Source organism: Amphichorda felina (assembly GCF_050947745.1).
Source record: "Amphichorda felina strain 45539 chromosome Unknown scaffold_9, whole genome shotgun sequence".
Lineage (NCBI taxonomy): Eukaryota > Fungi > Ascomycota > Sordariomycetes > Hypocreales > Bionectriaceae > Amphichorda > Amphichorda felina.
Genome location: NW_028145041.1, coordinates 2656950 through 2675586, shown reverse-complemented (window position 1 = coordinate 2675586; position 18637 = coordinate 2656950). Strand labels below are relative to the sequence as shown.

The window sequence follows — 18637 nt, the reverse complement described above, 5'->3', positions numbered from 1 at the left end:
GGCATGAATGTCATGATATAAGTCTTGTTTATCGCTCTACTTGACACATACGACCATACCTAGTGGAAAATACGGGATCCCGTCCGCTCTCCCAGAGTCAAGCCGCTAAGGGGCTGATTAGTAGTTGGGTCGGTGACGACCAGCGAATACCGGCTGTTGTATGTTTTTTCTTTTTTTTTGTGTAGCTATGAATTTTTGCCGTTGAAGATTTTGGATACTACAAGGCGGCACAAAAATCATCATGGCTGTGGGGGGTTACATGCAGTCATGAAAGCTCGATCGGGATAGAGAGATCGTATCGCTAGCGCCAAGGAGCGAGGAGCTCGAGAGTACACATTATACAAAGGTAATAAGAAATTCTATTGTGATCGGATTATATACCCGAGCGATCTATGTTTAGTGTAGTAACTTTGTCCCATCCCCCACATTACCCTTACTCCATCGATTGTTTGATCCTATCACTCCGCCTTCTTAGAAGCCTTGGTTCGCAGCTTCATGAGCGCATACACCAAGGCATAGGAGCTAAACACCATGAGAGCAACAATCCCTGCATCCCGCCAGCCATAGTAGTACTCGTTAAGATTTAAAGAGCGTAGGTAGTCGTTCCCCTTGGTGTAGGAGCACACCTGGCAGCCACTCGTCGCGTCGGGATTCATTAGGTTGCTCGCCTGTCCAAATCCCTGCTGGTACACGGACAGATAGTCCCCGCAGGTCGTACCGTTGGGGGGGTCAAAGACGGCAAACTCGCGCTTGGAGCACTTGACGTCCTGACCCCAGACGTCAAACACCAGCATGCTGCCCATGAGGTAGTTGAAGGGGTTGAGGTAGTACATCCAGTACCGCCAGAATGCCTGAATCTGCCCGTAGGGGACCAGGACACCACAGAAGGAAACCAGAGTACCAATGATGAGGGGGTTCACCAGCGCTGCAAAGACCTCGTTCGGTGCGTACGCCGCAATAAACTGACCGATGCCCGTATAGAGGAACTCGTACATGAGCATGACAAAAAAGGTCCCGCCCGCCCGCGTAGACTCGGCTGGGAAGCCCACCGTGTAGTACCAGCAGACAAAGTACAGCACAGCGCAGACGCAGAGATACGGGATCTCGGAGACAATGAGGGCGCTGACAAAGGCAACCCACGAGTACATCTTGGACTTCTTCTCGCGCGTCTCGAAAATGTCGCGGCGCCTGATGAAGAGCGGCTGCAGCTGTGCAAGCACACCTGGGGCCACAAATATGAACTGGAAAATGGTGAAGAGCTTGAGTTGCAGGTCCCGGATACTGTCGCCAATCATCCAGAAGGAGAAGCCGTTGAAGAGGGCTGAGAAGATGTGCAGGGCAAATTTGTTGTTGATGTAGTCGGTGTTGCGATACAGGCTGACGTTCATACGTTGTGTCACCAGCTTCGTCTGCTCCCAGAGTGTTGTGGCAAACTCGCGTCCGTCGTCGGTTGTGCCCGAGGGTTTCGACGCACACTCCTCGATGATGTGATCCAGTTCTTTGGTCACGGCATCGTGCTCGGGCGAAGACAGCCACACCTCGTTCCAGTCCTGGCTCTTAGAGTGGTTTCCGGAGACAACATCAATCATGTGCTCGGCGGGATTCACCTCGGCAGGGCAGGGCGCGCCGTAGCGGCCAAAGTAATCTTTGATTGTCTTAGCCTGCTCTCCAATGTCTCCAAAGTACACCGTCTTTCCGCCCTTGGCTAGAAGTAGCAGTGTGTCGAACTGGTAGAACAGTTGCGCGGATGGCTGGTGGATCGTCACCAGGACCGCCTGGCCCACGGACGCCAGTTTGCGAAGGAATCGGACCGTATTGTAGGCTGATTGGCCATCAAGACCCGAAGTTGGTTCGTCGAGGAAGATCAAGATGCTAGGCTTAGAGACCAGTTCGACACCGATAGATACGCGCTTGCGCTGTTCCACGCTGAGCCCAGCCCCCACTTCGCCAATAAGGGTGTCAGCCAGGTCATGCAGCTCTAGAAGGTCGATGATGGTGTCAACGTAGGCAAGCTTCTCCTCCCGAGGCGTCTCGCTACTCTGCCGAAGAAGAGCGGAGAATTCGAGGGCTTCGCGGACTGTGGCGTACGGCTCGTGAACATCAAGCTGCTCACAATACCCGGCAGATCGCTGGAAGGAAACAGGAAGAGGTCGGCCATCAACCATAATGGATCCATGGATGGTTCCCTCAGTCTTGCGCTGAGCCAGCACGTCAAGCAGAGTCGTCTTACCGGCACCAGAGGCGCCCATCAGGGCGCCCAGCATACCCGGTTTGACCCACCCCTGAACATTGTCCAGCAGGAGACGATCGCCAGAAGGAGTCTTGACGGTGTACGAGAGGTTCTTCCAGGTGAAGACGGACGTGTTCTGGATGAGTTTTCCCTGGTTGGAGTCGTCGCCGGGCGTGGCGGTTTGGCCGCCCGCCACTTCCTTGGTGCCGAGCCCCTCCTCGTCTGCCTGGTGACTGGCCTTGGCGTGTTTGCGAGCGTTTTCTCTGGGTATCAGCAAGCTGGGGCCCCTCTCTGACGACGACTTCCATCTCGAAGTGGACCAGATGGTGATTGCAACGAACAGTGCCCACCAAGCCCAAACAATGCCAAAGTTTCTCCAAACATGCGAATGGGAATAGGACATGGATGCAAGGTACGCATCGCCTTCGACGTAAGTTTGCCGAGGAACCACGCCTCCGACCCCAGCGCACGACTGGTGGTCCGGGTCGAGGTAGTCAGGGCCATTTGGGATCAGGTTGGTGGCGATGCAGGGGATAATTTGGTCGTGGAACTCGTTTGACAACAGTGCATCAAATCCATATGACAAGGGGTCCAGCCAGTGCAACCAGCCAAGCCAGGGTTTCATTTGAGGCTCGGTAATCACTAAAAGATGTAAGTAAGGATACAAAAGCAATGTGGATATTTTTGTGTTGAGAGTGAGGGGGGGAGGGTGACGAACTGAAGCCAGTATACATGATACAGGCAGTAATGAGTAATCCAGAAACCTTGGATGCCGCGTCAAAGGTGCGGAAGGCGGCTCCGACCGCCCTAAACATTGCTGTCATGCAAAATGTCACCGCTACCACCATGACCCAGAGGGTGAAGAAGGCCTCGGCAGTCTGTCTAAGGCCGACCATGAAATATAAGACCACTGTAAAAGTGGACACTTGGAAGAGCAGCACCGGGACGTCGGCGGCGACCTGCGCGATGCAAAAGGCGGCCGGGTGGAAAAAAGCGAAGGTCTTGCTCTGCTTGATGAGAACCGGGCGTCCCTTGAAAGATTCGGTAACCTCGGACATAGCCATCAAGCTGTTGAAGAGGAGGGCGAAGAACAGGGCGCCAGACTTCATGAAGAGACCACCCGAGTTGTCCGGGGCGTTGTAGAAGAGCGAACCGGCGATGATAGCCTGAACAATGGCCGAAACTTGCTTGATAATAAAGCTCGCCTTGTCACCAAAAACAATTTGATACTGGCGCTGGACGCAAACCTTGACCTGTGTGTTGAAGCCGACATTCATAGGGCTCGAGGAGGGCAGCCACTTGGACTTTTCATGCGCGACACCCTTGATGAATTCATCGGTGCGCTCCTTGGTCTCGGCCAATGTCGGGTAGCTGTACTCGGCCTTCATAGCGTCATGTACGGTTGATTTCAGATACTCCTCTAGGATGGCGTCGGCGTTCCGGGGGAATCGGTCTTGGAAGTCGGGTCGGACTTGTCGTTCCGTCGGGACGGTGACACCAGTCAGGAAATCACCCACGTTGGCACCGTCCGCACACACGAAGCCCAGGCCCTCCATAAAAGGCCTTGCCTCCTTCATCGGACCGTAGTAGATCTCCTTGCCCTCGTCAAGGACAAGGACCTTGTCGAAGAGATTGTAGATGCCGTTACCAGCCTGGTACAAGGTAACGATGGAGGCGAGTCCCAAGACATCGGTCATCGCCCGCATCGCCTTTGTGTACTCTAGTGCACTGTCGCCAATGTTAGCATTTCTCCTAAGCTGTGTCGGTGAGAGCCGGTTACGTACGTGCTAGCATCGAGGCCTCTGGTCGAGTTGTCCCAGCAAAAGACGCTGCCCCGAGAGGCAAGGCATTCGATGATGGAGACTCGCTTTCTCTCGCCGCCAGATACACCACGAACAAAGGCATCTCCCACCTTGGTGTCCTCGGTGTGCTGGATGCCCATCGACTCCAGCAGGAATTCCATCCGCTCTTTCTTATAGTCATCGTAGGTGTCAACCCCCTCAGGTAGGCGGAAGGGGACCTTTAACCGGGTGGCAAAGTCCATAGTCTGACGCACGGTCAAGGATGGGTAGAACAGCTCCTCCTCCGTGTTGATGACAATCTGTTCCCGGTATCGCTTGGCCTCCTCGGCAGTCAAAGATCCGTAGTGAACATCCCCCGACACTTTTGCGTACCCTGCCCTCTTGTTAGCCAGGAGGTTGAGTAAAGTGGTACATCCTGAACCGGGGCGGCCAAGGACCAGCAGCATTTCGCCCGGTTTGACACATCCGTGGCTGGACTCCAGGATCTTGCGCAAGGGGGGCTTGCTCCGAGATTCGCGGATCAGCTTGGGGATGTTATGCTGGGACAAGACATTCTCGTGGATAGCTGAATCAGCTGAGACGACCTCGACGGTGAGGTCCTTCCATGTCACTCCGAGCTCGCGATTCGGGACGCCTGATGCCTGGTCCCTTTCCTTGTAGGCGACGACTTTGTGCGCCAGGGCCCAGTCCTGCGCTTGAGGAGACTTCTCATAGTCGCTCTGGGGCTCGTCGACGACCGTGTTCTCACGGCTGTCGGAGGATTCCTCCATAATGGGACGAACAAAGGAGGATAACAGTGGAAAGAGAGTGTTAACGATCGAGAGGGTCACATTGGAAAGCGGACCAACAAAGGTGTAGTATTTATTTTGCTACATGCGAGGTACCACCCCTCGGGGACCCTGAAAATGCCGAGCGATTGAATAAGCGGTCCTTTGCGGCGAGAAATGGCCGAGGGAGATCGGGTACAGGCCAATCTCGGCGCCGATTGGGCCGCCCCTGATGGGTCTCCAACGGCGGATCATCATCCATCCCCATCATCCCATGGCTGATGTTGGTTAAGCTGACACTTCGCGTGGAGCGCGGGAACGCAAGAGGAAATTTTTGACCAGCATGGAGTCATGGCATGGACGGGACGGTGCCACGCTAAAACGCCTTATTTTATCGAGGACGGAGGTTTGAGGAAAACGCCGCTTAGTAAGCTATCAATCACCTCGGGCGGCGTCTGGCGTCCAAGTGTTAGGACCGTTGGGACAGAGCACTCGGTATCTGTAATAGTACTAATAAAGTCAACAAGGAAAAAGAGGATAAAAAAAAGACGAGATTCAATTCGTCTAGTCCTGTAGGGAGTTCTCCGTTAGTTGTATTTTGGGTGATTATTGTGAGCATGAAACTGCACGCCCCTATCGTAATCATACATACCCGCTAAACATAATCCGCAGGTCATCGCCCCACTAGATTTTGCCGTAACTTTGACGAAGGTCATGGAACATGTGAATGCAGCTGCTTTTACTGCATTTGGGTTTAGCGGGTGTTGTATGATTACGATATGGCGGTGCATCGTTTCATGCTGGATTATTGTAGGCAGCACAGCCTCGATCATGTACGTGGTCTCGTTAGTAGTTGGGGTTGAATCTTGTTCTGCATATTGGGCCATGTATCTGTAATATCGCAGACGACGACTGTGTGTCTGTACAGATATCTGCAGTCGATTGAGGGACCAGGAGACGAGGAAAGAAAACAAGTGAAGGGGCATTAGGGACTTGAACAAGCGTTTATGAAATTTGTTTTTGCCTTCCACCACGAAGGGTTTGCACAATCTGTTTCCCTGGGTAGGGCCCTATTCATAGGTCTCTGTATCAATTCAAGAGTGCCGAAGGTGACTAAGCGGAGGATCAAATGTGAGAGTGATGATGCCCCCACTCTAGGGATGGGTTTCATAATACTAACTACCATTTCAACGGTGGGGGAAACTGACGGGAGGTGGAGACAGTTGGAGACAGTCGGAGACGGAGACAACGCAGTGTGGAGACAAGGCGACGGCTGCGGGTCGTTTCGTGTCAGCGCTGAGCAGCTTAGTCAGTGGCCATGTCACAGTTCTCAGTGGTCGTGGTTCTCAGTGGTCGTGTCACAGTTCTTAGTGGTCGTGTCACAGTTCTTAGTGGCCGTATCAGCAGCTCGGTCCAGGCACCAGCACCACGAAAGCCGCTTATTAAGCGGCTTTCCACTCGTATTCCACCAAATTCGCGTGCGCCTCCGGCACGATTCGGAAGCTTGGCGATCGGCGAGACTTCAATGTCCACCACGGCGGAGGATCTATTAACATTTTGACGCGTAAAATCCAATGACCGATCAATGTTCGGCCTCGGTCTTCGGTCAACTTGGAGGCTCCGTCGGAATGTCGCACCAACACTGACCCATTGCAGTGGTTCCAAGCCTTCGATCGCTTCCGTCGAATCCGCCCTGGGCTGCTGGTGTTGCGCCGCCACTCCGCCCTCCCGCGCACCCCTGCCAGCCCTGTTCCTGGCCTGCGTGCTGCAACGGCACTTTGCAGTCTGCACTCTTCCACTCTTCTTGGCTGGCAGATCTGCTGTATTACTATTACTGCATTCTACCCAGCCTCCCGTGTAAACATGGTCAAACAAAGGCGGGCATGCGATGCATGCTATAAACGAAAGGCATGTCTCCTACTCTCCTCTCTCATTCCACGTCATGGAATGTCGCAATATTTTATTTCGCTCTTTATAGTTCATTCTAACACTCGAGCAACAGATACAATGTGACCTGTCCGGGCCGGGCCCCAGATGTAATTGGTGTTCACACCGTGATAGTCCTTGTACGTTCGACAGGGTACGAGGACGGAAGAAAGGGTGAGAATCCTCTTTGGGACAATTTTAATTCTTCTCCTGAAGAATTCACATTTACTCATACTGACTCTTCATCCAGATCTGGGCGCGATGCATTCCGAAAGGACATGGCACAGCGCATCGAGCGCATTGAGGAGGCCATCGCCAAGGCTAATGCGCTCAGGAAGAAGGAGTACTCGGGTAGTACTAGTAGCACGACGCCCATCTCAGTCAGCCCTCAGCAAGCTCCATCTCCCCCTCAAGCAGTTGGCGAGGAGCGGTATACTCCCGTACCCATTCTTCGGCATCGTCAATATCCAACACCACCCCCGTCGAGCACGAGTACCGTGACCACACTCGGCAAAGTCTACTTTGGCGGCTCCTATCTCGGCTTCATCAACTCCCACAACAGTATGCCTTCCCTCTCAGAAGAGGGCCAGCGCTGGATATTCTCTGCAACGGGGGAGTGGCCCACACTTCCGAATTTCCACGAGGTCGATAGCCTCGCCCGGCGTCGTCCCGCCGTGACCTACCTCAAAAATGCAGATCCTGCAGAACTACCCAAGATATGGGTCGTCCGGTCGTTGCTTGACCAATACCTACAATCGGACCTCAGTCATGTATTCCCCGTTATCGACCCGGTACTCTTCCAGGATACGATAGCCCAGGCGTACGGTCCACTGTGTGAGGAAAGGGCCTTGGAGATCGTTAGTGCCAAAGCCAGCGTCTTGGCCTTCCTAGCCTTCACTGGCCTTCACTTTACCGAGACGGTCGCGGGTTCGTACATGGACACGGATGCCTGTGCAGCGCAATCCCAAGTTTTGGCATCGTCTATTCTAGAAGATTCTGGTTTGACGGCCTTGCAAGCAACCGTGTTTCTGGTGAGCAGCGTCAAAGAGTGGGCAGAAAGATTCATGATTTCGCTAACATATTCCTGCTTGTGGCTATTAGATACTATATCATACCTCTTCAGGTCGCCTACAGGCTAGTTCCATGTGCCAGGGTATCGCGATTAGGACTGTCTTTTCACTTGGAGGCCACACCATTGTGCCGCCTTCGACGAGTCGCAAGGACCCGACTATCCAGGACAGGCGGGATATCCAGCTTCGAAACATGTTTTGGCTTATATACATCATCGACAAAGAAATAGCACTCCGGACTGGCCAACCCCCCATCATACACGACGAATATTGCAACCTCACTCTACCCCACGAGTATCTGGAGCAACAATCGGCCGCAATGGGTGCTGACACCCATTGCCATCAATCGCCAATGTCACTACTACCAGGGGATCTGAGACTGAGTATCCTCAAATCCAAGACTTGCCGTGTCCTGTACTCGGTTGAGGCATCACGCAAGTCCGACGTCGAGCTGCTCCGCTGTATTCGCGAGCTGGATGAAGAGCTCGAGAACTGGAGATCATCCATCCCCGCAGAGTTTGCGCCTGCGCTGTCAACAAAGTACAGACACAGCAACTGGTGTCCGGACAACGACCAGTGCATGGGGAGGAACGTACGGCGAATCATGCTCAACCTCGAGTATCACCATCTCATGACTATCATCCATTCCGCGAGCGGTAGGTGTATGAAGCCTATGGGCGGCCCTGACGAAACGAGAGTCTTGCAGTCCAGTCTGGAGCTCTCAGTCGAGGCGAGCCGGGCGACACTAGATCATCTCAGTGAAGCAACGCACAATTTCCCAGCAGAAGCATTCTGGTTAGTCAGAACTTTTCCTCGTGTTGATGAAGGATATTGATAAGCTGACATTTTCCCACCCTTAGGTTTCTCATCTTCTACCCCATGTCAGCCGTTGTGACACTCTTCTTCAACATTCTGCGGGATCCTCTCTCCCTGGAAGCGAGGAAGGACGTCGAGCTACTAAGCTCAGTTGGGGCTCTCACCAAAGCCGTGTCTGCTCGGCAAAGACTGGCGTTTAACGACATTGTGAGGGTTGAGAATCTAGATCAATTCATAAAAGAGCTGTGCAGGCTCGGCGAGCTCGCCATTGCCAGGGCACAGGGCGTTGAGACACCAATTGACGGCATATAGAATAGTCTAACCTCACCTGTCTTGTATCCTGGACTGATCTGCCCGTTATGGTTTTGGCGCAGACCTCTTGTGATTAGTTCTGTGTTAGGAAGTGACCAACAGGCAACCAGCCGAGATCGGTCTTGTCCACCACATGCCTACTACTATGTAGTATTGACCTCTGGCAACAAATTTGGAGTACAGTCGCCCTCCCAAGGCTCTGGGATCAAGTCAGCACCCGCTATCCTAGATCCAGATACAGAGCCAGGACGTGTGGAAATGGCGGCCACCGACCCTTGCGCGGCATGCAGCTGGACTGGCAAGCTACAGGAATCGTGTCGCTATGATAGCCATGCCAAGCTCTCCTCTAGCATCAGGAATCGTGGAGATTAGAGTGTAGGGTCGAATCCCATCATCAAAGAAAGGCCCGACAGCCTTCCCAATTTCGAAGCTAGAAACACCCGCTTCCTCCGATCCAACACTACTATACCTGTGCCCGAGATTGTTGAGGAATGGGCCGAGGAGGTTTGGGAGGAAATGGCCAAAGCGAGTTCCAGAGAAGGTTCACTGCCGATTTCGGCAGCGCATGCCTCCGGCGAGGCCGTACACCTTCACAGACGGGGATCTTTCCACTGGAAACATCATTGGCAGCGGTAGTAATTTAGCAAAAATTATTAACTGGGAAGCCAGTGGTTCTTTCCCGGTCTGGGGGGAGCACGTTTCTGCAGGGCTTGCTCATAATAGTGACGACCAAGAATGAGAAGTGCCCCTACAAAGGTATATAGAGGACTACACGCTATCAAAGTACCCAAATATGAGTGAACGCGGAGCAGAGTTGCTCCACGAGCTGGACAACGAGCAACCAAAACGTTGATAGTTTCTGTCGAGAATTCGGTGACCAACCATGCCTGATATTCTGGAGAGTAGAGAGGATACGTATATTCATGTTACATGGTCTCAATCTATACAAAAGTGTGGTGCAGAATGCCCGCACAATTCCCATCACCTGGACTAGAATACATATAGTCAAGGCTAAAAGCACCCAGATCCTAGCTTCTCATGACATGTCCCATTGCCTTGAGAACCAGCCAGCCAACAGTGAGGCGATGAAACCACGACGGCAAGGGAGCCTCAATCAAGGTCTTTCTCTCACCTGGCTTTCTCCACATCCACGTCTCATTGACAAAGACGACCTCGTCGCCCACCTTTTGAATCTCAGAGGCAATCAGCCCCCGAGGCACATGACCCTTGTAGGACGGAGGCGCCTCGATCGCCAGCTCAACACGTTCCGAGTCGGCGGTTTGCCCATGCCCATGATACACGACACGGTATGCGCCATTCACGAGGTCGCCGTTGCCGAAGGACAGGTCCCGAATCCAATCTACATCAAACGAGCGTTTTGCTTGAGCATCCCCGATGGCGGCGCGCATTGCGACGGCCTGGGGCGTTGATGAGAATGCTGCTTGAGCTGCAGACGTGTACGCCCTCATCAATGCGGAGGGTCTGTCAGTGTCGGTTTCTGTGGGACCTGTGATGGGGAACGCCAGGCTGGATGCTGGGATCGGATGGGAGACGACACGCTCATAAGCGACCTCCCATTGAGAAGCGTCCTTGACCTCGGCGGGGAGGCTGACTGGGTCCCGCGGCGAATCGCCCACCGATGTAGGTTTGCCAGCGTCTGCACTGCGACGTCCGGTTGTCGATGTCGTCTTGCTCGACACGTTGTGTGAGAATCTGTAGAGGTACACAGCCGGCACGACGACGGGGAGAAGCACCAAGGCCACCTTGACGGCGCGATCCTGTAAGAAAGCTGGCGCCATTGTTGGGCTTTATTCTCTGCAGAGAATGTTCTTGATGCTGTGTATGAACAAGAGTAAATTTTGATGAATCATGCACAAAGTGTGAACAGGTTCAGGTGATCTATCGCTGTATTAAGCCACGAAAACCTCGTATTCCGTATTCAGAGTCCGAAATCCGTCAACCATCCCGAAATGAACCAAAAATCTCCCAATTGGTATTTCTTGCATCAGGCATCCTAGACCTCAAAATTCGGGATAAATCGGAATGTATATTCTTATCCTCTCCCACCCCGTGTCCTCGTCATAGTAGGTATCTTATGAACGGACCGAGTAACACTTAAGGCATTTATAATCAAGTAGCTCAAACCTTGTAATAATATTATCATATGCATTAGGCAAGCGGAGCTCAAAACATAAAGTCGTAAGACACTGAGTGCATTTAATCATCTCGGCACATAAGCATTAACGTCGTGACAGCCTATTAGAAGCGAAGAGACTCAATATTCTTGCCCATCCACTCATAGGTATCCTGGCGGAAATCGTCAGCCAGCAAATCAGCCTTGTTGGCCATGAAATGCATCAGCTGCTCCCCGTCCGCCCACTTTGGCCATGCCGGATACTTTTCATCCAGGTTATCGTTGGGGTCCAGTGCGTACACAAAGTTGAGGTAGTAGGACCGGATGCTCTGGGCCGCATAATTATCAAAGATGCCATAGAAGACCTGGACGATATCGCTTCCGTGAAACGTGCCCAGGATAGGCGTCCCCGTATCGTAAGAGCTCAGGTAGGACCACGTCGGCGTGTCTGGGTAACGATCCTTGGCAATGGCCAGGAAGAGCCGTCTAGTCAGAGTAAAGACCAGATCTCCCATGAGGGCAGCGCGTCGCTTGAAGCCAGGGAAGATCTCGTTGAGGAGGCCTGTGCCGAAGGGGCTTCCCTCGATAACCGCCGAGATCTCATCGTCGCCATACGTGTGAACCAGTTCCTGGATCTGGGTCTCGGTGGCTTCGCTGAAGAAGTAGTCTTTAAGGTACTCAACCAGGCCACTCCTGGTCGTCATATTTGCCTGGGAGATGCTGAAGAGCGTACCCTCGTCTTCCTGGTCGCCGATAATCATTGGAACCTTGGCAATTTTTCCCGTCATCCCAAGGACCTCCGGTGAATCAGTCAAGACCTTACCGTCTGGGCGGGGAAGGTAACTGAGTGCGAGGCCGTGATAAGACATGATACCGGGCACTGAGGTGACTGCGTTGAGGAAGTCGGTGTAATCCAGCTCCCGCAAGCAATTTAGTGAGTCCTCGGCGTCTGAGCATCCCGCCGTTTGTACTACCTTGTCGTAGACAGCCTGCCCCTTGGGGCTATCCATAGGCATCGTGGGCACGGCGCTGCCGGAATTCATAATAGCTCCACGGAACAGCGGCTTGCCCTTGTAGGTGTGGTCGCCATCGTAAAGGACTGCCTGGTCATAAACCTATTTGCAATTAGCCTGCAGTTTGAGTCATGTTCTGTTTGGCACAGTACCGAAATTGCCCCAGCTGATTCACCCCAGATGGTCACCTTGTCCGGGTCTCCGCCAAAGGACGCGATATTGTCGGCTACCCACTGGAGGCCCATCCGCTGGTCAAGAAGACCTAGATTCCCGGCTCCACCTTCCATGGCCTCCTTTCCAGGCATAAATCCAAAGCCAGCAACACGGTAGTTCACGGCGACAAAGACGAAGGGCCTGTTGATTTCGACACCGTAGTTGACCAGACCGGTTCCGTCATACATGGACGACCATCCAAGCTTTTAAGGCTGTTAGTATCTTTATACGCTAATTGTGAGAGGGCAATGATACCTCAAAACCTCCCCCGTAGATCCAGAAGAGCACGGGGAGGTTATCGCCGGCCTTCACACCCACGGGCCGGGCAACAGTAATGCTGAGGCAGTCTTCGCTTTGACCAGTGGCCTCCTGCATGAAGGGTAGGTTGGCGAGGGAACCCAGTGTATCCAGCAGGAAGTTTTTGCTGTCCGTGGACACAACCATCTGCGGGCATGCTCCGGCCGGTCCAGTTCCGTCGAACGTGCCCAGAGATGTCTCCAGTCGCTTGGGTGGGCTCAGTCTCAGGGGTCCCACGGGAGGCTCGGCGTACGGAATTCCACCAAATGACTCTACATCGCTGTGGACATTTCCTAGGATGGTGGACTCGGGCGAGGAGAGAACAACGGTAGCGGTGCTGGTGGACCTCTCACGGATGCCGGTCGGGGAGGAGAGGCATAGCAACGGCCCAAGGGAAGCAATGAGCAAGGAAGCTAAAGGAGCCATGTTGATTAGATCAAAAGCAGGGCCTATGAGCTCGAGGATTGTTGAGCTGGACCCAGGAGTCTAGGACACGGGTGTGACTCGGTGTCTGGTCTAAAACCAGCGAAGCACCCTTTGTTCCGGGAGATGCAGAATTCACTACAGTCAAAGACGACAAGTGGTTCATCTTTATATCCTCAACAACGGCGGTGCATCTTGTAATGCCGAATAGAACGTCATCGCTCGATGTCATGCAGAACACGGTAGTGCCGGCACCCAGCTGCAGCCACAAATCAACCCAGAATCCTCGGCATATACAACCCCATGGGGTAATTTACTGTACGCGATGAGAGCTACATCAGTTTGGCAAAGGATTTAACTGCGATCCCTCGGCACCCGTAACTGCGGGGAACAGACGCTCGAGAGGGGTTGATTACTGATGACTATGGTCTCGAGTCTTGACGAGCCTCGCAAGCAGGGGCCGCGTCTGGCAGGCCAATGAGCAAACATTCTATTGGCGAGGGTTGGGTGATGGGAAATATTATTGGGTGGTGTGTAATGCGACGTGAGATGGACCACGATGTGGAGATGAGGGGGAACGACCAACGAACAAACATACCCAACAACACAAGATGAGGGGGGTATTTAGAGCACACGTTTAGAGAAATTTCCCATCACATACTATAGCTTTGGATATGTCGATGAGGACGTTGGGTATCTGCTTATTGCCTCGTCCTCCATGTGGTGTTGCTGCAAAAGGGTCGCCCACGCAAGCTCTAGTTAGTAACTGAAAAGGAATGGCATAGTGAAGAAATTCCATCATAATGATGGCTAACAAAAAATAAAACTAAAAGAAAGAGGGAACAACATCTATCAAGTGTAGCTGGGACGAAGGGGTAATATAGACCAGGCGTCTATTAATGCACGTGACTACCCCGGCCTCGAATGCGGGAGGCCCCGGTCTGCCCCGTCAGGCTCGTTATAGCACCGTGTACAAATATGCCAGGAGAATAATTTCATCACTAGTGAGGGATTGGATCACAGGTTAACATATACTATACATGCTACACCATTGGGTCTCTACTCTGAGCTGAACATACGGAGTGCCTACTTTACGTTTCTCTGATTCCATCGAGTCCGCCATGGCCACACCTTCCACGTTCTGTAAGTGCTAGGTACTATGCACGGATAATTGCTCCCAATATAAAATTTGAATCAGAATGGATTTTCCCGGGAAATAACTCTTGAACGCCAATGAGATCATGACAAGCCAGACACATTGCTATGGAGGTGGACGGCGGTCGTTGACACTCCCCGAATTCAACACGTCGTACGTCTCTGCCACAACCATGCCTGTTCTCGTCATTGAGTCTCTTTTGTATTGTCTATCATTAGACCTTGGAAAAGATCATGGCTGTGTTGCTGTAACCAAAATGTCCCCCCCCCCCCCAACAAAACAATGGGAACCGCGAGCGATGGCCTATCCCATGTCCGACCACTACCTTTCGAGATACGTATGAATGCACAGATGTATATGCACATTAACTCGCTGGCCCCCTTTCTACGTTCTAGACCGATCTATTGATGCCCCAATCCAAACACGCACCTTGGAGTATGTACGCGGCGCGATAGTGCAGCCAGGGGTATAGTTTGATAGGATTGATGGATTTATTAGACCAGTTTACTTTTTACCTAGCTCACGACGGGACTGAAAGCCGCGGAAGATAACCACTCTTTGATCCGGAATTGATATATGTATTGTTATTACTTTACCTACGACGAATGCCAGACGCCTGGAATTGGTACCCCGCACCGCCTGTTCATAGGTATTCTTCAACTTGGGTGTATCTGCTGGTTGATGCCAAACAGGAAGGTATTCCAAGTTTCCTTGGAAGAAAAAGAAACCTCGCTGGATGTATGCAGACTTGCTGTGCCGCTGATGAACGTTGCATCATCACATCATTCGCACGATTCATGAATGATGAGCCTGGATTGATGGTTGAGGGGGATACCTCAAAGCAGAAGGCATGATGCTGCCTGCCTGATATGCACCAGGGAGCTGTAGAGTACGGCAAAGGCCATTGTAGTGTAAGTGCACTTGGATTTCTTTGAGCTGTAGACACCTTATTCGAAACAAAGACAACAAGAACTAGCCGCAGTCGAGTGAGATGCGAGCGAATCGGCTGGGGGCAATGATGCCGGCAGACGGCAACTTCCGTCGACGTAGCATCTGTTCCGGAATATTCATGAAGCACGGTGTCGAGCTCTTGATTATTAGCCGGGGGCTCATCACTCAATGGGGAAGGCCGCTTTGGGCCGGCTTTCGCTGCTTGGCAATAGCCATCGCGTGATTGCTCCATTGGTGGGAAGGGACCCCATCATCCATGGCGATCATGCAGGGCCATGAATCTTGATTCTTAAATTCGTGATGTATGTTGGAGCTCGAGTCATTGAATAGAGAATCCCGCCAGTCTGGGGGATAGCAACGTTACGGATGTACGTAGGTACGAATACGCACTATGTAAATAATGTATACGGATAAAGTGTACGTACATAGTATTATTACTTATTATGGCACTCAACCAGGATCAGGGCTGGGGCCACCACGGTTCATGGGGGCTACAGCCTACGAGACTGAGACCTGGGGAGTAATTCGTCAATGCAATCATGTTTCTGCGTGGCAACATTAGAGTTTCAATGGCAAGCAAGTTTCCATGCAAGCTTCTTTCTGGCGATAACCAAGTGCCGACTTATCCGCTCCCGGGCATTGTCCCTCCTGTTTCGGATTCACAACGGCCGCGACACCTTCTGGATTTTATCCAATCCCCACTGCTGATCAGACCCTGGGATGCTGTCGACGGTCTCTGTGGTCCCTCCTTGGGTCTCCTTGGGTCTCCATGGCCTCGATGCCAATTGGGATGCGGAGATATCCGTCCCCAACACCTCCAACGGTCGATGCCCATTGGCGTCGCCTCTTTATCCCCCGCCCACCGAACCTCCACATCTCCGGCACTCGTGTGTCGCACTCGCATCGCCAACAAGGATGACTGACCCCTGGGGCCACCTGCCGGTGCTAACACCATCGAACTGACCGAAACACGCTGACCGCATTCAACATCCGGTGGTTGAGAGCTTACGACGAGCCGTGGATGAGCCATACGTATGTACCTTAACCTGGGAGAACCGTCAACATCCAATGCTATGCCGTGCCAGTTGCGACATCTGCTGTGTTTTGTGACTCGCCAGGTCCTCAGCAAGACACCCTGGCCCCAGCATGGCTACTTATATCTCCATTGATCCCCAGACGGGTCTTGAACTCGGCTTGATCGTCCATTACCATTGCCCTCTCCTCTCAACTCTCTCACTGAGTACCATCACCAGCTCACCACCTTAAACATGCATGCGCCCCAGCTCGCCGGCCTTGCCGCCGTCCTCTTTCACGGCGCGGCCGTAGCCCATCCCGGCCACGATGTCGCCCAGGAGGCTGCCGAGAGGCGTTCGTTCCTGGACGGCCTCGGTGTCAGGTCTCTGAGCCACTGTCTGCCCCGGTTTGCTGAGAACGGCCTCGAGATGCGCAACGTCGCCCGCCGTGCCGCCCAGGTTGAGGAGGCCCGCAAGAAGAGGGGCCTCGGCCGCTTCCAGAAACGTGACCTGGAAGATGTCTTGGACACTGACCACAACAAGACGGAGCTGGGGTACACCCCTGACACGTCTCCCGAGGAGCTCTTTGCCGGCATCAACTCGTGCATCCTGACCCCGGAGGTGACCCAGGGCCCGTACTGTACGCATCTATTGTTACCACGTATCCTTGATTTGGTCTCTGAAGACTTTTGCTAACCCGTTTGCAGACGTGGGAGGAGAATTTGTCCGCCGCAACGTCATTGAGGAGCAGCCGGGCGTCGACATCATCCTCGACTACCAGGTCATCGACGTCGACACCTGCGAGCCCGTCCCGGATCTGTACCTGGAGATCTGGCACTGCAACTCGACCGGCGTCTACTCGGGCGTCAACGCACGCGGCAACGGGAACTCGGCCGACACGTCCAACATTGATGCCACCTGGCTGCGAGGCATCCAGCCCACTGACGCCGACGGCGTTGCCCAGTTCGAGTCTCTGTTCCCCGGTCACTACACTGGCCGCACCGCGCACATCCACATCCTGGCCCATGCCAACGCCACCCTGTACGACAACCAGACTCTGGGCAACGACATCTACGCCAGCCACGTCGGCCAGGCCTTCTTCGACCAGACCCTCATCGATGCCGTCGAGCTCCTCGAGCCGTACGCCTCCAACACCCAGCCCCTCACCCTCAACGAGCAGGACGGCATCCTCGCACAGGAGGCCTCGACCGACGGCGTGGATCCCCTGATGCAGTACACCCTCCTGGGAGACAGCATCAGCGACGGTCTCTTTGCCTGGCTCGCCTTTGGCATCAGCACGGCCTCCTACGACAAGGTCGAGCCCGCTGTGTTCTACTACGAGGATGGAGGCGTCGAGAACCCCAACGGCGGTGGCGGCGGGCCTCCCCCTCCGGGTGGCAGCGCTTAGATCAGATACTCGGATAGGCAAGTATCAAATAGCTAGGCTATCTCTACTGTTGAGTTTGACCGACGTGGGGTTGTTTGTTCCGAGTTATATATCGGAGCAAAGTGCAGGGAATACAGCAGCAGGTGTTCACTTCAGACCTTCTTACAATATCTTTGATTGTTTCAAATGGGCTGCCATCAGCTGGCCTTGCCCGCGCTACCGAAGCTCTTCATGTACCCCTCAATCGCCTCCTGCATCTTCAGCGTGCCCGCCTCCATGACGGCCGTGATGGGCTTGCCCCTCGTCTGCTCCTGGGAGGCCGCGTAGTGGTTGTTCATGCCCTTGTTGATGTTGATCTTGGTGACGCCAGCCGCGATGCACCGGCTGTAGATGTCGTCGGTGAAGGGGTCGGCGCCGTGCAGCACCAGCCTCACCCTGTCGCCCACGGCCTTGTTGATCGTCTCCAGGCGGTCGTACTCGAGGATGATGCCCCGGGGCCCGTACTCGCCGTGGACGTTGCCAAACGCAGGCGCCAGCATCTCAATGCCCGTGGCCACAAACTCCTCGGCCTGCTCCGGCGTCGTGAGAACTCCCTCCAGATCAATCGTCTCAGCCACGCCATCCTCACCACCCTCGATGCGCCCAGGCTCGGCCTCGGTAGCAATGCCCCGAGCGTGGCAGTAGTCGACGAGCTCCTTGGTCAGGGCGAGGTTCTCCTCCTTCTCGTAGTGGCTCATGTCGCACATGATGCTGTCGAATCCATCGGGGATGTCGGCCGCCCTGCGCACCAGCTCGGGGGTCTGGGCATGGTCCAGGTGCAGCGAGATGGGCACGGAGGCGCTGTGGCAGGCCTCGGCGGCGGCGAGCACGAGGGCGTTGCCGGCGTACTCGATGGCCCAGGGGAACAGCTGGACGACGGCCGGCGACTTGGTCTTCTCGGCTGCGCGGACCGTGGCGATGACGGACTCGATGTTGTAGCAGCACATGCCCGCTACGGCGTAGCCTCCATCGCGGGCCTTGTCCAGGATGGACAGGGTGCGGTTCTGGGAGAGGGGAGGGCGAGGCATGGTGAACGTTGGATTAGGCGGTTGTGGGAGAGTGAGGGGATGGCAATGGAGGGGAACTTG

At 53.8% G+C, this 18637-nt stretch overlaps 6 protein-coding genes across 6 annotated transcripts; 2 read left to right on the top strand and 4 right to left on the bottom strand.

The window, feature by feature from the left end:
- Positions 1–458: 458 nt before the first annotated feature.
- ACO1O0_009419 (uncharacterized protein) lies at positions 459–4802 on the bottom strand (the record flags this gene model as incomplete). The annotated part of the gene is given in 4 exon segments (XM_083198768.1): positions 459–2872; positions 2949–3958; positions 4015–4571; positions 4584–4802. The coding sequence occupies 4 exon segments, from the start codon at positions 4800–4802 to the stop codon at positions 459–461; spliced, it is 4200 nt and encodes a 1399-aa protein (XP_083046503.1).
- A 2201-nt stretch (positions 4803–7003) lies between these two features.
- ACO1O0_009418 (fungal specific transcription factor domain-containing protein) lies at positions 7004–8923 on the top strand (the record flags this gene model as incomplete). The annotated part of the gene is made up of 3 exons (XM_083198767.1): positions 7004–7676; positions 8164–8451; positions 8682–8923. 3 exons carry the CDS (start codon positions 7004–7006, stop codon positions 8921–8923), a joined length of 1203 nt encoding a protein of 400 aa, XP_083046502.1.
- Positions 8924–9951: 1028 nt separating this feature from the next.
- Positions 9952–10722, bottom strand: ACO1O0_009417 (uncharacterized protein; the record flags this gene model as incomplete). The annotated part of the gene is given in 2 exon segments (XM_083198766.1): positions 9952–10636; positions 10649–10722. 2 exon segments carry the CDS (start codon positions 10720–10722, stop codon positions 9952–9954), a joined length of 759 nt encoding a protein of 252 aa, XP_083046501.1.
- A 460-nt stretch (positions 10723–11182) lies between these two features.
- On the bottom strand, positions 11183–12959 carry ACO1O0_009416 (uncharacterized protein; the record flags this gene model as incomplete). The annotated part of the gene is given in 4 exon segments (XM_083198765.1): positions 11183–12172; positions 12223–12486; positions 12539–12917; positions 12934–12959. 4 exon segments carry the CDS (start codon positions 12957–12959, stop codon positions 11183–11185), a joined length of 1659 nt encoding a protein of 552 aa, XP_083046500.1.
- A 3419-nt stretch (positions 12960–16378) lies between these two features.
- On the top strand, positions 16379–17531 carry ACO1O0_009415 (Intradiol ring-cleavage dioxygenase; the record flags this gene model as incomplete). The annotated part of the gene is made up of 2 exons (XM_083198764.1): positions 16379–16763; positions 16831–17531. The coding sequence occupies 2 exons, from the start codon at positions 16379–16381 to the stop codon at positions 17529–17531; spliced, it is 1086 nt and encodes a 361-aa protein (XP_083046499.1).
- A 176-nt stretch (positions 17532–17707) lies between these two features.
- ACO1O0_009414 (class II fructose-bisphosphate aldolase) lies at positions 17708–18577 on the bottom strand (the record flags this gene model as incomplete). Its single annotated transcript, XM_083198763.1, has 1 exon — positions 17708–18577. One exon carries the CDS (start codon positions 18575–18577, stop codon positions 17708–17710), a length of 870 nt encoding a protein of 289 aa, XP_083046498.1.
- Between the last annotated feature and the right edge of the window lie 60 nt (positions 18578–18637).